This window comes from Gavia stellata, chromosome 9 (genome assembly GCF_030936135.1).
Source record: "Gavia stellata isolate bGavSte3 chromosome 9, bGavSte3.hap2, whole genome shotgun sequence".
NCBI classification, from domain to species: Eukaryota; Metazoa; Chordata; class Aves; order Gaviiformes; family Gaviidae; genus Gavia; species Gavia stellata.
In genome coordinates this window covers 8,035,180-8,062,658 of record NC_082602.1, presented here as the reverse complement: position 1 = coordinate 8,062,658, position 27,479 = coordinate 8,035,180, and the positions used below count along the sequence as shown (strand labels likewise).

Below are 27,479 nucleotides of genomic sequence, written 5' to 3'. Positions count from 1 at the left end.
AGGCTGACATTGATGGAAAAGAAGGGAAGAAGCAGAGCAGCCACACATCAATATGGGAAAATCAGCAAGATGCTTGACAAAAAACTGTCTTTAATGAGAAAAGTTCAGCAACTAGCCAGACTTTACGCAAAAGAGCAAGAGACAAGACTGAATGCTAAAGAAGTTGAAGACAAAACATCATTGGAATATTGTCTCTTGTTATGACCTAAACCAGGCCTGCTCTTAATTCTATTGCGGGATAAGACACTCTGCAATCTTACACAAGTTATTTAATATTTCAATGTCTTTGTCTTCCTACTTTTATAATAAAAATATTACATGTTATGTAATATCATAAAAATATTACAAAAATGTTATGTCCCATATCCATGTTGTAAGAGACAATCCACCAATGACTGTAAGAAGTGAATTGGTACTTCAAGATGAAGCCACTATATAAGCACTGTTATATTACTATTTTTATGAAGATTGCCAAGAAAACATTAAAAGGTGAAGAAGTTCAAGATTAATCAAATATGTTGACAGTCACATGATACCTTAAAAAAAAAAATCAGTAGGAAGAGGACCACAGAGATGAAATAGAGTATCAAGTGCCTGACTGGGCCTGGGGGGTGGGGGGGGGGGTGGGGAAGGAGAAAAGCACCAAACAAGACTAGAAAAACAGCAATTAAAAAAAAGATGGAAATTGATACACAGAGATGTCATTTCTCACACAGAAGACCATTGTTGTACTCAGGACTAGAATTTGGGTTTCCTTTTGCTTGTAGAAAACCCCAGATAATCCATTAGGTCATTGCCTCCCCTGAAAATAAATCTAAGGTTATTCCAGTGTGAAAAAGGGCCAGCACTACACTAAACAATCTCTAGCTGGAAATAGCTATCAAAGTGCAGTGTGGTTATTCTTCTGAAAGTTCTATGTAACATGAGAAAACTTTGTGAAGTTCAAATTCTGTCAAAGATGTGTCCTATTTCCAATAATATATTACTTAATTTGAAGAGAATGGAACCACTTATTTTTGCAGAGGACAGTACTGCAGTTTAGTGCCAAATGAATAGATTCATTAATGTCATTCAGAGGTACCGCTACTTCTTAGCTTACCTTCTTAAAACAGCAGAATTAACACATCAGAGGGAAACTCAAGAAGCTCTGCACTTTCTTCTGTTAGCTTTTTAACACATAACATAGTTTTCCCCCTTCCAGAGAGGAGCTCCTATTTTGCTGGAGGTGTTTACAATAGCCTCTGCAGGTCAACATCCAAAATGTGTCTTTCAGCCTTGGGCTATTTCAAACCCACTATCCCATGTTCTCATCTGCCTGACGTTGGCTAGTGAACTCTGGGCCAGGCTGTGTGAATCTCCTCAGGAAGAGGAACAAATTCCAAACCCACGGGCCTTGAACAGCAGGTTAAGCTTAGGGATAACACCTAACAATATAAAATCCAAGCGGCAAAGAAATGTAGTTCCTTAGGAGACGTTCTCATTTATGATAGTGGAAATCAAAGCAATGGGGTTTACATTTTTTTTCTGCAAGTAATTAACTGAGCTACCAGAGAGTGTGGAAGAGCCTTACTCCCTGGAGTATGAGCTCTAGGCTCTGAGAGTGGCAGTGGTGTGGAGATGGGCCCTGGAGGGCTCCTGGACAGCCCCTTACTGTCTCCCCTGGCTCGTGAAGTTTGCAAGTCAGGGCTGTGGGAGACCCTGGAAACTCCACATGCAAAGGATGGGTGGATCCTGTCTGTCAGATTACCAATGATAGCACTTGCCAGTGACTCACTGAGCAAAGGAAGGCTGGTGCCAACCTCCCCAAACAAATGCTAAATATATTCCAGTAAGGGTAAAAAAAAGAAAGAAAGAAGAGGGAGGAGAAAAGCAGAATATAGAAGGGCACTGAGACAGAATAGGACAGGATGACAGAAGAGAGAAAAGAAACAACAGAAGGAAACAAGAAATGTTGGAAATACATTGCTTACAGACCGAGAGAAAAAATGTAGTGGAAGGTTATCTTGGGAAAGAACCTCAACAAACTGCACAACCCAAATGTCAATCCTGAATGGGAAAGTCATGGATTGTAGTGGTGCTACAAAGCAGGCTGCCGCACTGAGATTTAAAATCCGCAATAACGGCACAGAAGTGAACACCACCAGGAGAGTTTTGGCAAGTGGGTGCTTTAATGCCAACCCTTGGGTCTAAAGTAATCTGTGCACCCTGGCGCAGGTGATTCGCGATTCCCATGAAGAATTTTGCATGATAAACTGTAGAGAGATAGAAAGTAGAGAAACTGGTTATCAGGCTAAGTCCTAAGGAAATATGAGCTGTGTCTGCAAAGAGACATTGCTCTATTTTTACATCTTATCTCTACTCTAGCCTTAGGGTAATTTGGTGCAAGCTGAAGATATATTGTAATTACCATGTATTTATTCCACGATAGATACAGACATTTTAAACTACTGAAATTTTGAGGGATAAGGTTACCATACATTCCTTTCTGGTTGGCACAGAAACTTTTTCTTGTGTATCTCGATTTAACACGTTTCCCATATGCAGACATGCGCTACATACGGCATTCACTTTGGCGATCTCCCACACACTTACTTTAAATAGCTATGATATAGAAAAGTTATTGTCAAACCCTTAAATATATGAGACATGCAGAATTACATAAAAAAAAAAAACAGAATACAAGGATTATCCCAGCAGAAAACAGTACCAGTTACCTTGGTTTTGGAAAGAATAGGGGCACCACGATCCAGCAGCATTTCTACAACCTGTTCATGGCCACTTCTTGCTCCACAGTGGAGGGGGGTCAACCCATCCTGTAGGACACAAGCATTATAATCGATTCATTTCAGACACAGTAAAATCTTGCACACGTTTATAAAGACCTACCATGTCCTAAGAAACTAATTAATTCCTGCAGGATGCTACTCTTATGCAACTGAACAGCTGAACCTGTTTATTCAAATGGACAGAGTACATTTTGGCTCTGATTTTCTAAACATGTAAATAGTCACATCAAATTGGTGCTTGTGCAATGGGCTAATTCTAGGCCCTCACTGTACATGTGGTAAAGTGGTAAATGCACATGCAAGAAAGAGATGAGATTGCATATCAGGTACTTTTTGCCTGCATGCCTTTGAGAAAATTACGTCTTTCATTTGTCAGTACGCATCGAAGTCTATGCATCTTTTGTCTGAGAGAAGGGAAAAAAAAAAATCTTTCCTACTTAGACTTTTTTTATTACCCTGATTTTGGCAGGTGTATAGCATATGAGAAAACCATCTTAATCCCAGGTGATAAAAGTACGTTGGATTAACTTCTGTCTCTTGTCATGTAGACTTCACTTGTGTGAATTCCAGCTGAATGACTGGTCTAGAGTCAAGGCATACTGTTAATACCTCTTTTAGAATAGTTTGCTTAGTAATAGTTATCATCAGGGATGATAACTATATCCAGGGAGGTGGTGGAGTCACAATCACTGGAGGTGTTCAAAAAACGTGTAGACGTGGCACTTCGGGACGTGGTTTAGTGGGCATGGTGGTGTTGGGTTAATGGTTGGACTTGATGATCTTATAGGTCTTTTCCAACCTTAATGATTCTGTGATATTAGAAATGCATTCCTTAAATAAGAGGAAGACTCTTTTTGACATTAACAGAGTTATTCTAAACTGATTTGATTATTCTTTGACCTGTACCCCGTTTACAATTCTCAAGTAACCTGCTGTACACGAGTGCTATGATGGAAGATAGCACGTATGCCTTGAGTAACTGTGAGTAAAGTCACATGGAGTTTTTCAATGCCGTATGACACAGTGCTTGTTACAAATAGTAATGTCATAGTTGCAAGAAAAATAAGGAAGAAAAATTAATGTTTTCAGAATTAATAAGAGAAAACATTTCATTTGTTACAAGAAAACAAATATGCAGCAGATACTGTCACACAGAAACAATATTTTATTTTCATCAAATATGTCAAAAGAGGAGCCTTTGTAAGAGAAGTTGAAACTAATGAAAATGATAAATATTTATTAATTTTCCAAATACAAGTCATAAAGTAAGGGACCTTTTTCAAGTGTCTTCTGGCACTCAAACACACGTATGTTGCATTGTCTAAAATATGTATGTCACATCATTTTTATAAAAAGAATTATCTAAAATTCCTTTTCACACATTCTGTGCTCGCTAATTCACGCACATGCACTCCCTCCTCTCTGCCTGTCTCTTTATGGTAGCAAGTACTATTAAATTACCTCCTCAGACCATAACCTTCCATGCCTAATTACAATATTCTTTCTTGGTAATTCCTAAACCATTACACTCTACTAGAACATCAGCTTAAGGCCTGCAAAGTGTAGAGGGCAGCTGGGGAGAGGGAGGTAGTGATTCAGAGAGCCTTACCCTCTCCTGCTTCTGCTTTCTTGCCCTCTCCTAAGAAGCCTATGAAAGATAGCAGACAGAAATTGTTGTGATTAACTTTTTCTGCTAGTCTCATTTAAAACTTGCTTGGTTCTCATTGTGCATGTTCTTCCACTTCAAGTAAGGCATATGTTTTTGATGTAGATGAAGAAAAGATTTTGGTTCAGACTTAACTTGATCAGGACTCAGGGAGCCATTTGTTCATGCGAGATGAACACAGTTTGGCCCACTATGTTCTTACTGGCAACTCTGGAGCTGATGTTATTGTCATTTCTGCTTCTTTCTGTTATTTCAGCCCATGAAGTACAGGGCAGGATATATTTTTAAAATGATACTACACAAAATAAAGATGTATTGCTCAAAACATGTAAGTAAAGACATCAAAACCCATGAATGGTATGTTTATCAGCTGAGTTACAAATGTTTTACTGTAGCTTCACAACAAGTGTTTAAAAAAACGTAATATTTCTCATACCAGTAGTTTCCACAGGCAAGGGCATATCAAGTACTGAGCAGAATGCAAAAAACTAACGTAAAAATATCACCCACACTAAAAAATATGTATGGGAAAGAAAATAAAAGTCAGCAAGGTTGGTAACTAGAGACCTGTAGGCAGGAGCTGAAGATCATATACATTAGAGTGTTCATACTTTTTACTTCCTATACTTATCATATTCTCCAGGCACATCAAAGAAAGATACTCAAGGAGATTAGGCACAAAACTGTAAGTTAGGGAACATTTTCCACATTTTATGCCCCTCAACTCATTTCACAAACATAGCATGGGTAGTACATCCCAACCTCACAGAGAATGAGACACATTTGATCATCTTCATGTGTTAGACTAGACCCTTAAAAGCTACTTCACTGCTCCCCAGAGCACAGTGCCCCAACTTTCTCATGTTGCCCAGGCCTGCCCAGCTTTTGCCTACGGCTGACAAGGTTCCTGTGGCACAAGAGGCGGCAGGCAGTCATGCTTGGCCAGCTAGAGCTCATTCTAGTCCACACAGCAGTCACCACCAGATGCATCACACGGCATGACACAACATTACAATGTAATGTAGGTTCTTGTTGGGACAGCCAGTCTTGTAGCTATTGTTAAGATGATGTCAGGACTCCCACTATAAAGAGCAAATACACTTAACGACAGCTCATTTAGGTGCAGAGATTTTTTTTTTTTTTTGTATTCTGTATACTGTCTATTCACCTGGCTTAGTTAATTGCTATATGGTACTAACAGTTGTAAAGAAATGTGCAGAGGCAATCTGAAACAGAGATCACAGAAAGATTTTGTTTAAAAAAACAGATCTGAGACTAAAAGAGACTGCTCTGAACTCAGGAAGACTTCACCGATTTTGTCAGGAGATTTTCTAGTTGCTTATTTACTGTTCATATAGACTATACTATGCGAAGCGGAAAATATATTACATGTATTAGGAAGCAAACTTGCCTTAACATGATCGTCTGTAATGGCTCAGAAAAACCATTACAAACGATTATGACAATAATCTGCAGATTAAGGACTCTCTAAGTATGTGCTGACATGATAAATCATATCATCTGTATTATCTATCCCTCCAGAGAGCCTGAGAGCAGCTCCAGCAAAGCCAGGAGGACAATAGACAGAGTTCTGCTTAGGCACAAGCTTCCCATAAGTGTTGCACACCAATCTCTGGGGCTGCTACTCATTCTTTAGCTTTTATTTCAAACACCCCCCTCCCCCAAACAAATGAGATCTAAGCACTGTTTCTGGTCCCTGTTGAGATTCGGATATCTGTGTAACTCCGTGATCTTGTTACACTGCAGTCACAACTGGCCTGAGGTTAGCAGATGACAGTGCAAGCAGTTGAGCCTCCCTGCTGCAGTGCGTTTCCCTGCCACCACATGTTGTTCTAAGAGACCCCTGAGCAGCACGGGTAAGCATGAACCAGCCTCCCTGTGCTCCCCAGCGACCCCTTCCCTGTCAATGCCCACCTAGGATTTCCCTCGCACAATGGGATCCTCTGGGCTGTACCCCAAATCCATGGCATCCTCAGTACCACAACTCTCACATCAGCAAGCATCAGCTTCTAACCCAGTCTATAAGTGATGAAATTAAGCACAACACCCAGTAAAAACTGTACTGTGATGCAAATATTCAGCAATAGCTTGTCAGACTTTGAGCCAAATCCTGGAGCCTATCCATGGCCTTGGCAGGAGTGTGCCAGGCACTCCACTCCCCTGAGCCAAAGGTAGAAGGCATGGTTCCCCAGGGGAGCAATTACTGCTGCCTCCAGGGTTTATCAGTTTATCATCCCCATCGCTGCGTAGTCAGTCTCTGTGCACGTGCTTCAGCCTAGCAGGGCTCTGGATCGCATGGTCCCTCCATGCTCTAAGTCTCCTAAATTCCTCACTTTATTGGCACTGTTGCAAACTGCCCCTTCTGTACAATAGGACAGCAAATGAGGTTTGCTCTTCCTACACATGCAAAATGCACTTCTAGTGCCAAGTCAGCATTATTCTTGTTGTTATTTTAGATCTTAATACATGTGGCTTTTCTGGAGCAGCTTATGTATGATCTGATGTATCTTAAAAGAGCATATCCCACATGTTTTCATGCAGATAAGAGTGCTGGCCTGTTATGTAGCTGCAAAATCAGTAGAATGAAGATTATAAACACTTACTGCTAATCCAGACTAAAACATGCTTGCTGCCTGCTTCAGCCACAAATTCACTTTGGCATATACAGTATTAGCCAAAGCAAATCAAGCTAATTTAATGAACCTCTCTAATTAAACTTTATTTTTTAAAGTATTTTCTGGAAGACAGTGAAAAAATAATTAGGGCAACATTCAGTAAACATGTTATATGGGGCATTATAGGTCTTTGCTTAGAATGTTAAAAACCTGAACAATAAAAGCTGCCCTGGATGGACAAAAGCAGCACATAGTTCTTGAGGGGTACCCTTAAGAATTCAGTACAAAGCCCCAGGTACCAGCTACTAGGCATCTTACATAGAAAAAGGACAGAGAGAAGATAAACAGCTGGTTAAAATAAACAATGCAACATAAGCATGAACTAAAAGGAAAAAAAAAGATGGCTGAGCCTCAAAATAGTTGTAAGATCATTTTTGGAAATCACCTTACAGGCTCACACTTTATCTGAACTCCTAACTACAGTTTGCAGGTGTGCAACAACACTTAGGGTGCTCATCAAGTCCTAGTCTTAATGAATACAGAAAAAATTGGGAGCCCATGGATGACTTTTACAATAATTGAAACAGGATAAGGATTTAGCCCTTCACATTAACCTTTTGTGCAGTATTTCAGCGCTGCAGTTTCCAGCACCATCTGTCAGCAGCAAACGCAAATGCTCATGGAAATGACTAAGGAAAAGAAATCATTGCCCCAACTTACTTAACCTCAGGAAAGTCTTTATGGGAATTTATCTATAAGATGGGTACGTTTGTGGAAAATAAAAATAGACATTACGTGAAGCATATTTCCAGTACCCCATACAGAGAATGGATTGCGGGAACAGATCACAAAACAGCTGAATAGCTAAATCTGTCCCATCTAAGAGTCAGAGTAGTGAATCCTGGCCCTGTTAGTGTTTGGTCAACAATACAAACCAGTATCTTCTGCATACTCATTTAAAGGTGAATTAGAGATCTGATAAAGGAGAAACAAGGAATTTCTGCCTCTAAGCAAAAGAAGCAATTTTCAAGCATTTTTGTTCTTTCATATGGGTACAGAACCTTTGCCATTCACCTTTAAGGTGGGATTTTGTGTTCCATAACCAACATTTGCATTAAGTAATATCCTGGTGTCCAAGAGAAAACTTATTTTTATCAAACAAAAAATTCTGCTCATCTCTTTAAAACCTCTTAAAAAAAAAAAAAGAGGTCTTACATTTATAAATCTAGTAATAGGAGCCTCACTTACTTTCACTTGCAAATCCCATCTGTTTATCAAGTTGTGTGTGCACTCAGCACCCACACTTGCCCCTCTCAGAACACCACAAGGTTGGGCTCTGCCTGGGCAGCCAGCTGATAGGCGTGACTTGATACATGTATCAGAAAAGACAGCCTTGGCTGCTCTTCGTCTTTCAATATGTTCAGCAGTGGTGATGCTGTTGCAAAAGCATGACTGAAGCTTTTGTCATCCTGTATTTTCATAAGGCCATTCTATGTCTGGGGCATTAAAAAAAGAATGGTGCTTAAAAAAATTAAATGACTGCAAAGTTGACATACCTCAATTGTTCTGCCTTGGAAAACAACATTGGGTCAGGTAGGAATAACGAGAGATTTAGCAGGAATGTGTGTTGTAACAGCTCACAGCAATTAATCTTTGCTATTGAATATGAGAACTAGGCAGACACTCCTGAAACAATGTCCTTTTTTCTAGCACCACATTACTCTCAGCCTTCTATTGCTTCTCCTATTGATTCGTAAATCCTTCCTGATCTACTCCTGCGATGCTCTTCCCTTTTCGAGATGCTCTTCCCTTTTCTCCATCATGCAGCTGTCTGCTCGGTCCAGTGAATCTCCTCGACAGAGGCACACGCCACCCAGACCACAGGCTGGTAAACCCTTGCCGGGATGAGTCAGTGCTGCCGGGAGCAAAACTTCCACTTAGTCACTAACTGCCAGAAAACGATGCCGCTGGTAATGCCAGAGAAGTGCAATAATGAGTGACACACGTACAGCACAAGCAGGAGAAGTTATGCAAATCCCTTCTGATTTATGGAGAGGATGGGTGTTTGGGGAAACAGGCAGTCTCTGGGGGAAGCCAGAAAAAAACAAACCACCACTTCATGAACCACACTCATCCATTGCCTTTTGCCTCATTGGGAAGCTCTGCCAGACTGAGGAGCTGTTAATGCTTCTGCCCTCTTCCTAGATCCTGTTTCTGTCCCAGTCTTTATTTTTAGTTACATAAATTATCCTAATGTCTGACCCTGGAGCCAGTGATACAGAAAATGAAGCAGATCATGAATTTTCATAACTAAAAGAACAAGCTGGACTCCAACTACTTAAAGTAGTGGCCCCAATGTTTTGGCTGCAGTGGGCCATAGAAATGCTTGCAGAGAAGGCGCAAATAGTCCCTTGCCACGTCCCTTTCTCCCTGCTCTGACCAAATGCACATCTGTGACATCACCAAAATGTGGCCCTCCACACCACATAGTAGGCCCACACCCCTCAGTCTGGCAGCCCCCATGTAACATGTAGGAGGCTGCTATTTTAGTCCAGAAATTATACCCACTGTTCGTGTTATCCATGAAAAGTAATCTCTTCCATATTCCCCAATTAGAAAAAACGGAAACATTTTACAAAGAAATCATGAGTGACTTCTAAAGGTAAAATGGAAGAAGAACTAAAGAAAAACATGTGGAGAGAGTGAAGAGATAAGAAAATAAATTGACCCAGCTTCTGAATTTGCTACAGAAATAAAAAATACAAATGTGCCTCAACAAGCACTGCAGGAAATCTCTGAGACTGATGAAACATTGGAAAACCAAACAGAAACCTCTCGATACAGTAATGACTGCAGAAAAAAAGATTCTTAGGTTACACCTTTGTTTTGTTTAGAATTATTCTGGTGGAAATTTTACAGAATAATTCAAACCGGAAGATGGATAGGTGATAAGCTAATATTTCAAGAAAATTACAATTGTCAAAAAGTTACAAGCACAGCTCCTGAAGGTTACCTCACATGCACAGGAACATGTTGCAAAGACTGCCATGACAGCCCACAGCAGCACTAGTTCTAGGTTTACTTCCAAACATTTGAACTTTTTCCTTCTCTTTTTGCCACTGAGAAAGTAAATAAAATATCCCTAAACTGGTTTGATTGGGTTTTAACTACAGCACTTAGATATAACCATACGCATTGATTTTTTTATGTCACTCAGCAATGAGTCAGGTCTCAACCTGATGGAAACCATCAGTACGCTTGGCACATTTGCTGACAAATCCAAGCCAGCAGCTAAGCACCCAGTCAGACAGAGGCCGAGCTGCATGAGACTCATCAGCAACATTGTGCTCTGCCACACTGCCCTGTGGATAATGAAAGGCAAACACACACTGCAATTCAAAGTTACTCTTTGAGCATTCAGATTCTGAAATATCTGAATTGAATTTTTGTCTTTTAGTATTTCCCTGTACATTCAACTCTACCCCCAAGTAGCTAGAAGCTGCTCCTAATTAAATGATCTATAGAGAACATGGCTAATAGTTGGTTCTGAGCTTTGCCATACATGGTGTTTCACACACTGCTTTAAGAGATGTAAATTGTTAGCATCCTACTGCAACCATTTGATAAAAAATAAATGCAGCGCAGCTATGGTACCCTGCCAGGAAGATGAATGATTTAAGCTGTACAGCAGCTAACAGGTCAGAGGCAAGAATTCCACACAGTCACTCACAGCATTCACATTTAAGCTTACCCTTGTTTTGGCATCAATTTTAGCTCCTCGATCAAGTAGCAGTTTGACCATATTTGCATTTCCCCTCTTCGATGCAACATGTAACGGTGTGATATCATTCTGTGGAAAAAAACAAACATGAAAGTAAACACCCACATATCTTTTCTTTCATGAATTCCATGATCAGTTTGCTCACAGAATAAATTATGCAGAATTTGCTAAAGCATAACACAGTTTTGTTTCCCTGGGAGCATGAAAGCAAAGGGAAGCTGTGCTTATCCACATACGTGAATTACTGGCCTGATACCTCAACATATATATTATGAAGACAAACATTCAAGTTGCAGTTGGAGTTATAAGAAGATATGATTGTGCCTCAGTTCTCAGCTTTCGTATAAGAGTTAAATTTATGCAATTTCACTGACTAAACCCTAGCAATTTAATTCAGCTATGGTTGTTTCTGAGCATGTAATGATAAGGATTCATACCTCACAACTTCATTGGCCTTGTACAAGTCACGGAAAATAAATAAAACCATTACATCTGTAGGTCTAATTCAAAAGCAACAAGATTCCAATGCTATTTATTTCTGAATATTATAAGCATCTCTGAAAGCCTTGTAAGCACCTTCGTTTCAATTACATCACTAATTTTGTCTACCAAATTTGTTCCTCTAATTGGCATAATACTGTACTTCAGGTGAGACCGTAAATATGCGTATATGCCTCCTTAAGTGGTGCCTGGCAGGCCAGCAGCATGCAGCGATGCTGCACATGGAGGACAGTTACATAACCAACGCGTGCGCACACAAACACACTTTTTTAACAAGATGTAGCTAGGATGTTTCTTCATGCTCTGATGAATCCTTTATCTTGTGGTGTATGAAGGCCACATCCTGTATATATTTGATCATATGGAGCCAAGTAAAAATAAAAGGATTTAAATAGAGCATGCAGCTTCTGTATGAAGACAAATAGAATTTTAAAGAACATTCTTCTGTGTATTCAGGGGCAGCGCAAACAGCTGGCTGCATAAAACCAACTTCCCTATGACTGAGCAGAAAGTGGTAAATTTTAGTGAGCATGTGTCCTATGGCTGACTGAATCAGAAAGGCACCCATTGCCTTGAATAGCTGGAGAGCGGTACAAGCACCTTGCCTGGCCAACAGACCGTTAAATAATGCTTCCTCAAAACTGCAGGTGAGTGGAGTGATAGAAAACCAGCACTGAAAATAGATCCCCTCTCAGATGTGACAAGCTGACTCACAGCTTAATAATAATGCTGAGTACCTAATCCAGTATGCTACATTTTCATTTACACACAATTTCACTATGAAGCTAACGCACAGCTACTAATTAGTATTATCACAGACGTAAAATACATTTTAGCAAGATGAAATTACAGAGCTTCTTTCTCCAATATTAATGATCGTTAGAGAATCAAAGCGACTACTATTCCAGGGTGGCTTCTCATTTCTTTAAAAAAATGAAGTAAAACAAAAATGATGCTTAACACATTAAACAAAAAGTACGCTATACCTAGTCCTCCCAGAGATGCAAAGCTGTGTGATTCCTTAACTTGTAATTTGTGAGTTGGTTTTGAAAAAAGAATTATTCTATTTAACTGGGAGTTGACACTGGATAAAATATCGGGTCAGTATATTACTGTATCAGCCACAAAGAGGACAGAAAAAAAGAGGAAAACACAACTATGAGGAGATACTTTCTGCTTTTCCTCTCTTCCCAGGAGGAAAGATGTTACCAAGGTCTGAGGGAGAGAGAGAGATAAATTCTACTTTCCTGAGAAAAAACAGTAAAGAACATAACTTTCACATCTTCACATAAAGGGTACTGCAGGTAATTTAGACTGAAGAACCACCTTTTTCTACTTGCTGGGGTTGACAGGCAAAGAAGTTAACTCAGTTTAATAGACCTTAGTGCTCTGTTAATACATTACTACTAATAATTTACTGTATCATACACAGACTAGAAGAAATGCCTTTTCTAAGTATCAACGAAGAAATGGGGGAGGAAAGGACAGCATTACAAAAGGCAGGACAAATACCTATTAGAAGTCTGGTTCTCATTCATCTTGACACCAATCTAAATCAATCTAGTGCAGCACAGGAGAGGGTACAATCACATAAGAATGTGCACTTTGGATTTAATTCTTTGCCAGTCCAATCGTTCAAAGCCCCTGTTGCCTTAAATGAAGGAGAGTTGATTCTAGAGTGGATGAATGAGCACTGGCAGATACACACGTCAACTCCAAAAGATATGACTTCCACTTAGTAGTTAAGACTTAGGTCACATTGTTTGCTTGCAACAGGTGGAAAAAAAAATAAAAAAATAAATCTGTTTTCATGGTCAAAAAGGAGTCCTGTTCAAATGACCTTCATATTTCTGGTTAGTACTGAAACTATCAGGACCTGTTCCCTGTGCAGTTGTCTCTCAGTTTCTGACAGGGGCGAGCACAGTGGCTGGGAACATGGCAAAATTCTCCAGCACCGAATAAGGACTGAGCTCACTTCTGCAAGCTGGAGAGCTAGCAGTCCATCTTTCCTCCATTTGGTCACCTGTCTTTATGAAAAACATATGGATTTAATGTCTCTAGGATCTCAAAACCTTGAGCTATTTGGTTGAAAATAGGCAGCAAGTTCACATTAGGAAGAGATGGTTTGATAAAGAATGTGATCACTTCAGACACAGTTTATTAGGAAAACCAACTACACACAGCTACCCTGAAATAAAGAATTGAGCAGGAGAAATCAAGCCAATGAAACCCTATACGCCCAGTGAAATATCTGTCCTTATGGATGATCAAACTCAGCTCCTCTTTCCTGGGAAAAGAGCACTGCACCACTCACTCTCTGGGAAGGAGAACGCAGTTTTCGCTGTCCTCTACTAACCTACTCAGACAGTTCATAAAATAATTATGAGGCAAAGAAGAAAAAACATGTTTAGCCTTATTCAGCCCTAACAGCTCAGGGAAATGCTGGGGGGAAATGAAGGGGAAAAAAGAGAGGGGGCAAGTCTCTATTCAGAATTTAATTTTGCCATTTAGCTATTTGAGCTTTTACTCGTAGAGAACAATATGAAGTAATAATTCTGCTGGCTGAGAGTTCTGACTCCTGAACAGATGAAGAGATGCATTATGTGAATGCTTGAATAGTTGCACACTGAAGTTTAGGGCAAGCAGCTTGTCTTTGGTCAATAGTGTTGTGCCAAGGCTTAAAGAATTACACCTAGATGCACCATGCATATGGCCTCTTCCCATCTCTCATCTGACAATTAAGAAAGTGAACTGAGAAGTGAATAAGCCTCAGACATCATCATTAATGTTTCTGATGACAAAACGTAAAGCAACTCAAAATCGAGTTGTTTGTACTTGTCACAAGAAACTAGAGATAAAAAAAGCTTCATCATATGTGCAGCTTGGGTGTAAGTTATTAACACTAAAACTGTGGTATCAGCAAACAATATAGCCACCTAATGTAAGGTTCTGAATTCTTCAGTAAATCAACAGCATCTGCTGTCTTTTCAGTCTATTTTTATCTGTTTCATCTTCTATAAATTTCTCCCTTTGTTCTTAAGATAGAATAGTAAATCAGGAAACTTTTGAAGATGTTTTCCTGCAGTAATAAAGCTGAAATGCCTTCAGAAAGTTGCTATTAAAAGATGTGATTCAGATCTAGCATGTCTGTTGGAGTGCTTCTTGCCCTCGCTGTTGAAATAGCAAATGCTGGATAACATCTCAGGTAGACCCCTCAACACTGAGTTCCCACTTGCCATTCAACTTGAGAGTTAACAAATTCTACAGCGAATATGAAACATAACTTGTGAGAATAGCAACCTAAAACTATGGAATAAATGCTCATAAGATTATGAACTAGCAGATAGCCTTTCCTCTCCTTGGCAGATTTCCTGGGGTATATGACTTGAAGTACTCTGAAACTGTATACAGCTCAAAGTGTGGCAGATTAGATGCCTGCAATTTTTTTCTATACCTCATGAAATTGCGGATGGCTGTTTTCTCCTTATCTCTATCCATTGCCTGCTGCAACCACCACCCTCTCACACAGCGCCTGTGCCTTCCTTCGGAGTCTCACACCATCCAGAAATACTATGGGTGACAAGTGACCTGCTTTTCCATTCAGTGGCTTTTGCTTGTGCCTGATCAGAGGAAGCACTAAGCCCTTTCAGCTGCATCTCCCTATCTACAGCTTCACAAGAAAATTCAAAAAACTTTGAGTTATGCTGTGCTGAGCAATAAGCCACCTACATTTCCCATCTGAAATGAGATCAGCTGCCCTCTGACACATGGCATTATCCCTCACAGCTCACCACAGTAGTCAGAATTACTCCATACTATTAGAAATTAGCAACACAAATGGTTAGGAAGTCAGAAAAAAAAAACAGAGAAAAACTTAAAATTGTCAGTGTGCAAACATGGTATATCTTGTAGTTTTATTTTAATGCATTTAGAAAATGAAGAATTCCTCCCAGTTTCTGGTATGATGTGCTTGCTGTCCTATGGGACTGCCTCTTTCTTCCATCAGACAGTCTGAGTTTACAAGCATAAGGATACTAATAATAAACAAGAAAAATAAATGTTTGCCCTTACAGTATCATATTGGGCTGTGAAGCGTAGCTTTAAAAAAAAGCACACAAAAAAAGGGTAAACTTTTCCTAGTAATGTGCTGCATTGTTTTAAATGCTGATTGACTGGCAGATCATGTAGGGACTGTGAAGACCCGTTGCCCGCATCATGGGGACTTGGTATTTCTCCTTGCTACCAACGAGAGAGCTTACCTCCACCTCTGAGCTCTCCTCCCAGCCCCTCAGTGGAGTGTAGTTTTAATCACAGAAAATTCACTTCTTTATCTTTGATTTAAAAAAAAACCAAACCCCACAGTTTCTTACCAAAATGTTCAGGTTAATTTGGAATTTAGTACGATTGTCATTCTCAGTTCTCAAGTGAGACCAGACTCAGGGAAGAGCTTAATATTGACAAAGAATGTGTGAATAAAACAGAAGCTGAAAATAGCCAGACTGCTAAAGCAGAAATTTCCTGTACAGTCTGGAAAATCCCTCCATTTTTAGGGGTTTTTGAGGAACGAGCATAATGTTGGTTGGTGGTTCTCATATATTGGAATTGTCATCAACAACACTGCATGGATATTACCACTATTACTCGTTCCTGAAGGTATGGGAAGTTTGTGCTGTGCATGTGAAGATTGTAATATACAACTATGCAGCTACATCAATATGTTGTCTATGAAAACACTCAATGTTCTCTCCACACAGCAGAACCCCTGCAGAGAAAAGTCTTATATTTTAGTAGCAGTTACGGGGTTCACTGAGACTTGTAAAGGACTTTCAGAAATTAAAGAAATTATACGTACAAACACGCAATCAGATGCTTTCCAGAAAACCTTACATAATTTTTCAGCTTTTTTCTTCTCTACTTAATAGAAGTCTCATATTGTGGTAATTTAGTTCTTGAATGCTTATATACTTATCTTTCTTCAGGCTTGAGATGTACAAAATGAATCCCGGAAGAAGAGAAGGAAGAGTATAGCAAGGAGCTGTTATGGCAAACTACCACTAGGGAAATAAAAAGATTCTTTTCTTATGTTACTGTCACTTATATATTGCCTGCTCTTTTTGATGGGCTAATGGTGTTCTGCTCCTCAGAGTCATCATTAATGCATGTTGTCCTCACACCACCCTCTCAAAATTACCAAATCCTTTCTCAACCTTCCAGTAAGCAGACTTCCTGCAGGCAAAGCCCACTCCCAGGGGAACTGAGATCTCTAGAATAAGGAGTGCTGTGTATCAGTAGGGCTGTTCACAGGGTTGGATGCAGTTTTATGGCACAGTGACTAGCTCTTGTTTGCTTTGGCAAGAAAGATATGGGCAGAGATCATCTTCATGCAGAGGATTCCCTTGCGACCTGAATCTTCTGACTTGCTTAAATACGGAGTGGATGTGGGGATCACAGAGGTTTCTTTCATCTGTTGCTCTGGAAGCTGCAGAGAAACAATTTCTTTCTTCAATTCTAACCACTGTGCTCCTCAGAGACAAGTGGAGCTTCAGAGGCATTTCCTCACCTGGACTAGACAGATCTTTCCACTGGAAGATAATCCCAGACAGAAGAATGATATCTGAAGACTCTGTGAACCCCCAAAAGATAACTTTTTCCTAACTATAATTCCCAGAAAATACAGTTTATTCAAAGCACCTTCCTCACCTCCCTGGTCTGCATAGCAGCCTTGGAGAAACACTGATTTGCACTTTCTTTTTGCTGAATTAGCACGGGGCAGTCTGGACACACATCTCCATTGCAGCTGGCTGGGAACTGCAGCAGATAAAACTGCCTGCCTTCCCTGCGCACTGCTCCTGGGGATGCCTGAGCAAGGCCTGAAGGGAAAAGAGTGGGCATTCTTCAGGGATCTGATTTATAGCAAAAGAGCTTTCTTGCACAGGATACCGTAGATATGAGACTGCTAAGGAAACTGGTTTCTCATTCCTTCCAATGGCTGTTACTTGCTTTAGTATGTATCTGGATACACCTTTCCAAGTCCTAGATATCAAAATGCAAGGCAGTCTAAAGCAAATTTGAACGGAGCAGTAGAGATAAAGAAGAAGAAATCCCTCTGTGACCTGTCCTTTTTCTCCAGTACCCCACCCATTCACCCTCAGGCTGAAGATGACCTGATTCTGGTAAAGAAAGTCAAGCCCATGGCATGAAGCCCCTGCAACAGCGTCCAGCTCCAGAAGCAGCAGCTAGGATGGGAGCGCAGCAGTTTTCACTACACATATGGTCACTGTATGCCAACAACAGATCTCCTGAATTGAAAGCCTGGAACAGGAGAGCCCACTTGGTGGATTTCACTTCTCCACATGAATCACTAGGATGGTAGTTCCAGAAGATGGGAAGTTGATACCAAAGTTATTAAAACTCTAGGTAACATACCAGATACAGTTTGATTCAAAGGCACAAGTGGCTGATGAACAATATTTTTCTTAAAATAACAGCAATTACTTTTTCCTGTTGAAAAAGTTGATAAAATGGATTGACTTAAGAGTCTTGGACCTTCTTTCAGTTTGTAACTAGGATTTATCTGCACCTCTCCAATGTCAGGTGCCACCACCAGCTAAGAGAATGGTGCCTGGAATTGTTGTAATCCTTCAAAGCCCAGGTAGCGACTGCACTTACATATTAATCTGGCTTAAGAAAGGAGACTGACTTCACCCTCAGTTACCCTTTATTCTCTTCCTCCACTTCTTTTGCCCATATATGATTTCCTCCCAGTTAAGCAAGAGGGAAATATGGTGATGCAATGAAGGTATTTCTTTAGCTTTGAAGGATTTCAGAGAAGTATAGCCACACGCTTGAAAATGTACTACAAAAAAAAAGATGATGAATAGACATAAAATGCCTGTTACTTCTACAGTGCATAACCTGCCAGTAATCGTGACAGGTTTATTGCTGAGTTTGAGCCTAAGAAGTCAAACAATTTGGAATAAATATTTTTCCTTCATTACAAAATGGCAAACATCCAGGCCAATAAGCAGATCCTGTTTCACTTGGACTGAAGTTATGAGGGTTCTTGAAGCTGCCTCCCTGTAACTAGGTAGAATCAGGGGCATCACAAGCTGATTTACTGAAATTATCTCTATCCATCCATCCCACAGGGAACTTTCCATGTTGTGCCATCTTCCCTGCACTTGCAGCAAGGCTAGAGAAGAAAGCATAGACACAGAAGTGCTAATGCAGTTCAATGAAGAGCTGACATGAAATCAGTCACTGGGCTGGAAGAGCGCAAACCAAAAGCAGGTTCATTTCCAACCCTCACAGCCTCTACGATCAGCAGGTACACAGCCTGGCAGGCACTGTAACACCTGTAAGAGCTCCTGGAGCTATGCCTATTTTTCTTAGATTCAGTGAAAGAAGAGAACAAGGGAGTATATGACAGCTGAGAGGCGGGCAGGTGTATACTGGCGGGGGTGAGGGGAGCAGCTGCTACTGCATATCACTGGGGACATCATTTACTTACAGCACAGCACCACTGCTCACCTCCTGCCTGCACACCGAGAGCCATCATCAAGCTCATGTCTTTCCCTGCCTTCATTGCTGGAACCTCTTTCTTCCCTTGGGCCTCTCAGAAACGCACTGAAAACACAGCAGCTGACGAGATCTTTGCCACACGTCTGCCCTCCTTTTTCTTACATCCTTTCACCAGCTCCTCTTTTCACCACACTTGCCCTTGTCCTTAAGGCTCAGAGCTCTGCCTTCATCCTACATGTCCATTCACATTTTCTCCACGCTTCCCCACCTTCACTACACCGATGGTGGGAGCTGGCTATTTATCGTGCCCTCACACATTTGTCTTCATGTTGCCCTCTCCCCGCACAAGCATTTTCTGTTACCATAGTCCGCTGCCTTGTTCAAATCTCTCCCCAGAATTGATACTTGCCTAAATAGTTTAAACATAAATTGAGAGATAGACAAGCAGTGTTGATTCATTTTTATTTAACAAGAACAAAGAAAAAATGGTTGGTAGTTTGCAAAAGCGCAAAGTGCATTTGACACCCCCATCCTACAGTTCGCTCTTTGTACTTCTGAAAGCTACAGTACATGCACACAGCATGATTTAATGGGGTTACAGCCCTTCCATATCTTTGCTCTGTTGCTCATCTTAGATTATCAATAACTCAAATAAGGGCCCTTCCTCCAGAGAGGAGACAGCACATTGTGGATATAGTTGACAGAAATTAAAACAAGAGGCAACAAGGTGGCAGTGGGCAGGCTGTACCTGTGGGTAATTTTTAGTACCTGTTCTAGTAGTACCTCTACCCTGTTTTGCTATTCGGGTAATCAAGGATCAAGCAAGGGCTCTGTTACTTGGTGCTGATAATTGTACTTTACACTCAACTTATACTGGTGCTCTGTTTGCCTACAAATTCACTGCCCTGCTGGAATCTAACTCAGTCTCTGTGAAGCGCTTTCATTACCCGCAGTCTGATAAGCACTAAAGAATAAATTCAACTCCATATTACTGTTATTTATGCTACAATTCCTTCTGTCACAGCTACTTTATCTAGATTTGCAACCACCATACAGTAGAGATCTGTTCTGTGGATGCCCCCACCCAGCTATCACAAGCACAAACAAGCCGTTCAGTGCTCTGAGTCACAGCGTCAGCCCACTGCTCTTTCAGTCTGATGTCATTGCATTTGTACTTCCCCGACTCTCTAAGCAGTCTGCCTCTCTCTGACGATGACAACTAATAGAGGGGGAACCTGGAATTTCTGGATCTTGAAGAGGAGGAGAGGATGGCTTTATTACTTCAGATGTGCTCTCCATCAGTGCCCCTAATCCAGAACAGGCATTTATTAAAACAGGCATAGGCAGATGATATTGAGTGGTACTGGTACTAAATGCTGCTAATTGCTAATGTAGTAGCATTGCTAATCCCTAATCTTGTTTCTGAGTGGGAATGAGTTGACCCAAGACCCCATTTGTCTTCCTTGCTCCTGTGATTAGAGCCTATCAAATACTGAATACCAAAGTTTATGACTGTTTGAAATGCCTCAATGCTCTAATTCGGTCAGTTTAAGGACTTGGGAATAAGAGGTCAGCGTTATCAGTGAAAGCAAAGCATGCATAGTTAGAAGCTTCCCAGAAACCCTTAACTCCCAAATCTACTTTTAGCTTGTGAACTTCATGTGGATCTAACCTGGGATGCCTCTCTCGCCAATAACACGAAATACATTTAGTGATGAACGTGATTTGGAAAGCATCATTTTTGGGAGGTATATGAGAATTGATCCTTACCTTTGATACGCAACTATCAACTTGACCCAATATCTGCTAGTGCTCTTCTCACCAGCATTAGTAGGTACTGGATCACACCTTATAACAGTGTATTTTAGCTTTGGGGATTTATCTTCATTAACAAATCACTGAATGATGCTATGCTGAATGAATAGTGGCCAGCACCATCACTTTTCACCTGCACTCCTACTTACAAAACATTCTGGGTCTGTCTTTGTTCAAAATATCTATTCCCGCTCTATCAAACCCTCCGCCAACTCCCCTTATTAATCACAGACAATCTCTAAAGAAGAACTGTTCAGGTTTTTTAGGGGGGCGTTAAATGTGAGAAGTCCTAGAAGTAAAATAGTAGTTTCTATGCTAAATAAACAGGATATTGTTTTCATGGGTTTGCAATGCTTATCATAGCACTTTGCTGGAGGTAAATATGTTCCTTAACTATAGAAGCATGCAGGTTTTTAGATATACAAACTATCTGAAGTAAAAGAAAATACTTCAATTTGCTTTTTGCTATGTGGCAAATGCTCTAAGCAGTAATATAGTACTTTTCCTCTTGTAAAAGTAATAAACACAACACATGATCGAAATCTCTGAAAAAGAGCTGCTGAATTATCCATGCCACATAATTCCCCTCATAAATGTCATCTTGAATATACATTGGGTTTTTTTGCCTTTTCTACTTTAATTGAAATGTTGCTCCAGAATCTAATTACTTGTATTTAATATTAATTATTAAACAATTATTAATTATATAATATGAATTATGAATACTTAATATTCAATATCTAAATTTCTAGACAACATCTATTCATGGCCAGTTTATACCTATTTACTCTTACATCATCATTTATCTTCAGTTTGAATGCCTCTTGCTCCCTTGGGTTTCTTCCACTGTTGTCCTAGGGACCACTACGACATCTCCTCCCTGGCTTTGCTTCAGTAAGGTTTGGTGAGCCAAATTCTTGCACAGCCTCAGTTTGTTTTGGTTTGGTGTTTTTTTTTGGTTTGGTGGGATTTTTTGGTTGGGTTTTTCTGAAATCACATTTGCTTTTTTGGGCTTTTTTTTTTTTTTTTAACCATATCACACACACCACCCAGTGAAAACTAATATAGACAGGTCCTCCTCTTTCTTGGTTGGTTGATTATTGGAGAAACCAACAGGAGAAATAGGTGTGTTCTTTAGCCAAGAGTTTGATCTGTTTTCCACTATGAAATTCAACACATTTCCATGTTCTGTTGCACTCTTTCTGTACTGACAACCCTTCCTGGCTGTGTGTCAGCAGAAATTCCATAGGCATCCTCTTATTCACACAGCCCAAGCCATTACTGAAGAAGCTAATGAGCAACCAATTTTTTTTTTAAGAATTTCAGTAGGAAGTTCTAACTCCAGCATTTTCCAATACTGAGCTATTTTGAATGTTAGCCCCTTTTCTATTTATCTGTATGTCCCTAATCACTCTCCCTGCTTTTCCCTTCTTAAAGCCTTGCATACTCTCATGGCACCTACTCAGCTTTCCGCCCACATCCTCTCTGCTCCACCATTCTCTAGCCCTCCATCCTGGCTCATTAAATTTTGTGTTACCTCTGCATTTGCCTTTCTTTTGTCTCTGGTCTCAAGCCTGGCACAATCTCTTTCCTTATCCTTCATATTGCTGTATCCCTGTCCATATACATTTCTTTATTTTCCAGCTCTTCCAACTCTGTATAACTTCCCTCTGTCATTTTCTGTCCTTTACACTTCTCCTGCTTACATTTTGTTGTTCCCACATCCTCCCTACCCTGACCACATTCCTTCATTCTAACATTCCTCTTTGATCTTCCGACAGACCTGACCCTTGACAGCAGATATGGTCAAACTTTGGCCCAGGCTGTGAGATGAGGACCTGCTGGCACCAGGCTCACAGAGCAGACCAGCTGCCTGTGGGAGGATGGATCCACTCCCCAAGCAAGAAGGAGCAGCTGAAGCCACCAGTCAGCTTCTCCCCACCCAGCCCAGAGTGAACCAAGGGGACACTGGGAAAGCCCATACCATTTGCCTCCTGGCTCCCGATCCCATTTCATACATCTGAGGACCTACCCTGTCACTCCCTAGGCTGTATTGTGACTTTGGTGCACAACTTACAGGGTCAGGAGGGTTAGTTCCCCCACTCTACCACGGCTTATGCCATACAGCTCCCATTATCGACTCTCCATTTCTGTAACTCATTTCATTTTTTACCTCTCCAGTTTCTCAGATCTCCTTTATGCATCATCTGACTCTCACATATGCAATGAAGGCACAGCTGCTTTATTCACCAGTACACCTGCACTTCATGTTCACTGGAAACAACTGCATATTGAGGACAATTCAACAGAGACAACACTCCTGCCGTATGCTAAAGCTATAGGTGGAAGCATGCATCTCACTGAATCCCAGCCTACCTTTTGCAACACTGGAGCTATGAAAATAGCAGCTCTTTTTGATTAAAACAGAAGTTTTCAAACGTGAGGACTAGAGCTCAGGTTCAGTTCAGCAGCCCAGGGAAACCCCCTTTACATTGTATGGCAACAGAACAAGAGCAGTCAGGCCAGGCCTCCCAGCTGGCAAGAGCAATGTACCTTTCCACACCTTTGTGGAAAAAGTGTTTCAAAGTGATGATTAAGCAAACTAAGCATAACTAAGATTTCACACTTACCCTTGCAGTGAAGTCCACAGCAGCACCCCGATTTAACAGCAATGTAGCTACATTGATATTTCCATAGTGAGCAGCTATGTGGAGGGGAGTGAACCCACTCTGGAAAAACAAAACAAAACCAATAGATACTTATTTTTTTATATCTCATTGGTACTCCAAAATTTGTATCACATCACTGACAAAAGCTAGTAATAGGAGTCTGCTGCAAGTCACCATTCCAATTCTGTACTAGTTTTCATTCACTGACGTTTATTTACAGACTCTCAGAGAGTCTAAATAAAATCATATTGCTATGCAGGAGGGAAAAAAATTAACATAATTATTCTAGAAGACCAGAAGTAGGATAAAACTTTCAGTTACTCCAGAAAAACAACAGCAAAACATTTAAGTATTAAAGCAATGATCTGCCTTTTATAAGAAATTAATTTCTAACTAGAAATATCTAGTTGTTGTCAGTATTATGTTAGTCTGGCAAGTTAAATCTCTTAGAGCTTCTTTGCAGAAGTTCAGATACAAGTCATTTAATGATACTTGCTAACTGTTTTTTATAAATTCAAAGTAGATGCAAATGAAAACAACATCAAAGATGATTTTAAGTTATTAATATGGAATTTTTTTTTTCCAAGGGTTAGTACCATAAAGATCAGTCTCCCACTGTGAGCAATCACACTGGGTTGTGTTTAGACACCATGAGTTACCACCCTAATTAGAAGATGCCTTACTGATAAAATTACTTCAGCAACTTTTTTTCATATTTAAATAGTTTTACTTCCTTTTAAAATAATGCTAAAACATGCAGCAATTCCATCAGTCCTGCAAAGTATGAAACCTTATGGGAACTAGATGCAATTCTAAATTGTTAGCAAGCCATGCTAGCTGCCACTGCCTTGCTTTCGGAGTTTTGCAGGTATAAAACCACTCTCAGATCATTTTATTTGCTGACACCATCAAGGTAAGTGTCATGCAGAAGCCTAAAATCAGACCTGGATGCACAACATGACAGGGTTGTCTGCAGCTCTTAACACATCTGATAAACATATGCTCCATGAGAATCCCTGAAAACTCCATCTTACATAATATGGCTCTTTTATGATGGCAGTTAGTTCCCAAGAATGCTTACTCTTACTTTTAAACCCTAGTTTCAGCTGCAGAAAGCCCTGGTATCTAAACTACAGTCTTCTCTAGCACATGCTACTTCATTTCATCTAAAGCAGGTATCTATCCTATAAAGGCAATGCAAAAAGGAGGAGGAAGAAATGATGCAGCAGCACTAAGTCATGGAGGAGTGATGATGCATATATATATTTATATATACCTCTGTTGTTCTATTCACCATCATCTAGGTTAACACATTTGGAAGCAAAGAGGGGGAAAAAATGAACGGTTAGTTCACCACTGGTGATATGGATGCAAAAAGCTTCATGATTGCTACATGGCATGGCAGCTCAGATGACAGCACAATCGGCACACAAAGGAAGCTCGACTGAATGGAAGCTGAATGATCGAGTATTTTGAATGTTAATTGTTACATGTTTACCCAAGTTCTTAAAGTAGCAATTGCACAAACAACTAATCAAATTACTTAATTGTACAATATCTATAGCACACACCACTGCAGGAGTGGCTTTCATTCCCAAGAGAATAATTCTGATAATATTTTGCTTATTATTTTCCATTTGCAAAGTTTCTACAGGAGATATTAACCCTGATTTAAACAAAAAGGGAATGGGGGAGAAAGAAGCAAAGGAAGCAAATGAAACGTTATTCTTAATCACACACTATAGGAGAAAGTTATGTGTAACTCTGCAGCAAAATACCTCACACTAAGGGAGATCTTCACTGGCTGTAGTACATGTGGTCAGCACTTAATAGCACCAAACCTTTTTTCTTTTTACAACTGACCTTTGACTCCACATCAGCATTGTGGTCATTCTGCAGGAGCAGAGCCGCTGCCTTCGTATCATCCTTGCGAGCAGCGATGTGAAGGGCAGGAAGACGGACTTTTCCCTTTGTATCATTTTCAAGCAGCAGTGAAACCACCTGGTCGTGACCTTGCTGCAAAGCTACTGCCAAAGGCGTGAAACCATCCTGCAACATACAATGGGGACTCTCAACACATGTTCTAAGCTTTCCAGGGGGCGGAAAGGGGAAGGGAAGAGATCTCAGCATTAGTAACACTACTGGCTCAATTTCAAATGTAAAGTGTAACATGGTGCAAATTAAAAGTACCCTGCAATGACACTGAAATTGGAGTAAAGTGTTGGTGAACTAGGTCCCAAATGCTCAAAGCACCTTCCTAGCACTCCAGACTTAAATGTAAAATTATAAGACACAAGCAAACAAATATGACCGAGACTTACGAAAAAACGTGTGAAATTACTCATGAATTAACAGTTACATAAATAAAGTACATGTATAATAAAATGTATAATCATAAAAAAGTATAACAAGCTGAAATATTTAAATTACAATTGTTAATGATGTCTCCATAGCAAATTATCATCCATACACCCCCCCAGCTACAGGTTATAATCTATGTTTTTTAAGGAAAAAAACCCCAAACCAACACTTCAGCTCTATCCTCTGATACGTTTTATACGCGCATTTAAAATCTAATAATATTTGAATAGGAATACCACATTGTCCCAATATACCAATTATTTTGCTACAACTTCCATTTATGACAATTTATATATATGCAATGGACAATCCTCTTACAAACAGACATTATTTCCTTTCAGGCTAGCAAATAGCCAACTAAAGTAGTGCAGAATAAGGTACCTGAAAAATAGAAGATTTTTGTTTAACAGATTTTAGAGTGGATTCCTCAAACACACGAAAAGTACAGTCTGAGATATTTTTACAATTTTATTTTCATAGATTCTTAGAAAAATAAAGAATGAAAGAGTCATCATTTAGATTCTGCTCCTTCCCAAACATTTAAGTAGCATTCCAATCCAGGAACACATTCAGCTTTGCCCAAGATAATACCCATAAATCACAAATGCAAATTACTCTACTTGGGATATTTATTAATTACATTTGACTCTCTATCAATATATCCAAAGCTTGTATTACCAAACTTCACTACAGTTTAGTAGGTAAACACATTCTTTCAATTTTCAACTACATCTGTCATGGTGAAACTGTGTAAGTGTGAAATAAAAGTGCAGCTATGACACAGAAGAATGGAGATCCTCACACTATGTCAAATGTGCAGAGTTCAAGTGTTAACTTTTTAACTTTTGGAACTAAAAGTAACGTTTTCAATAAGGATTTTCTCTCTCTGGCTTCCCAAACAAAGAGCACCCTAATTTAGGAGAAGAAACAGGAGGAGTTCTGAAAAGAGCATTTTTTTTTCAAAATTTTGGAGGAAACAAAAAAAAACACCACACCACTGAAATTCCTTGGGTCCTAACAAGCTTTTTTTTTCCCCCCATGAATTTTTTTTGTAACTCATTTAACCACAGCCTTCTCCTTTGCCTCCAGCTCAGCATCCTCCAGCAATGGGACAGGGCTCTGGGCTGCAGTTCCAGGCCGTTGGTGGCTCCTGGGGTGAAACAACCGCGCAGTCTCAGACTGCTGGCACATGGTGTGAAAAATGCTGTGTAGCTCTGACGGTCAAAAATCTCCATGAGCATCCCCACAAGAGGGCTCTGGCAATATAGCTACACAGTACCTGAAGAAATGGAGGCTCCTGCCTGGAGAAACCTTGAGTGTGACAGCTCGTGCCTTAGTGACCCGGAGATATTCGCTTCCCAGTCTATTTATACAGCCGGCGGCAGTGGCACAGTCAGCCACTTCACAAAGAAAAGTGGTTTAGCTATCTACAATGTCTTTCCTCATCAGGCTTTCTCTTCTGCTAAAAATGCTGGTAACAATAATATATAAAAAAAAAAAATTCCTAGGAAAACATTTTCTCCTTTCCTTAGGGAAAAGGGAGTGGACAAATGGGAGGGAGCACTTCCTTTCAACTCCAGAACAGCTGCCATCCCCTATACCCCCAATTTCCTAACTCTGATGAGAGTCGCCCATCATTTCAGTGTGTGCAGAGATCACTGTACCATGGCCAAGCAAAATGCTACCAAGAATATTAGCACCGACAAGAACGCATTTCCACCACATGCTCTCTGAAGATGCCTA

General features: G+C 40.2%; 1 protein-coding gene across 1 annotated transcript in view; it reads right to left on the bottom strand.

Annotated features, from left to right (window-relative positions):
* The window catches only part of ANK3 (ankyrin 3), a 210,247-nt gene that overhangs the window by 114,078 nt on the left and 68,690 nt on the right, over window positions 1-27,479 (bottom strand). Inside the window, exons 6-9 of the mRNA XM_059821466.1 lie at window positions 25,239-25,424; window positions 23,337-23,435; window positions 10,840-10,938; window positions 2,715-2,813 (exon numbers count right to left, since the gene is read on the bottom strand). Coding sequence (XP_059677449.1) covers window positions 2,715-2,813; window positions 10,840-10,938; window positions 23,337-23,435; window positions 25,239-25,424 — 483 coding nt within the window. The remainder of the gene's footprint in view (window positions 1-2,714; window positions 2,814-10,839; window positions 10,939-23,336; window positions 23,436-25,238; window positions 25,425-27,479) is intronic.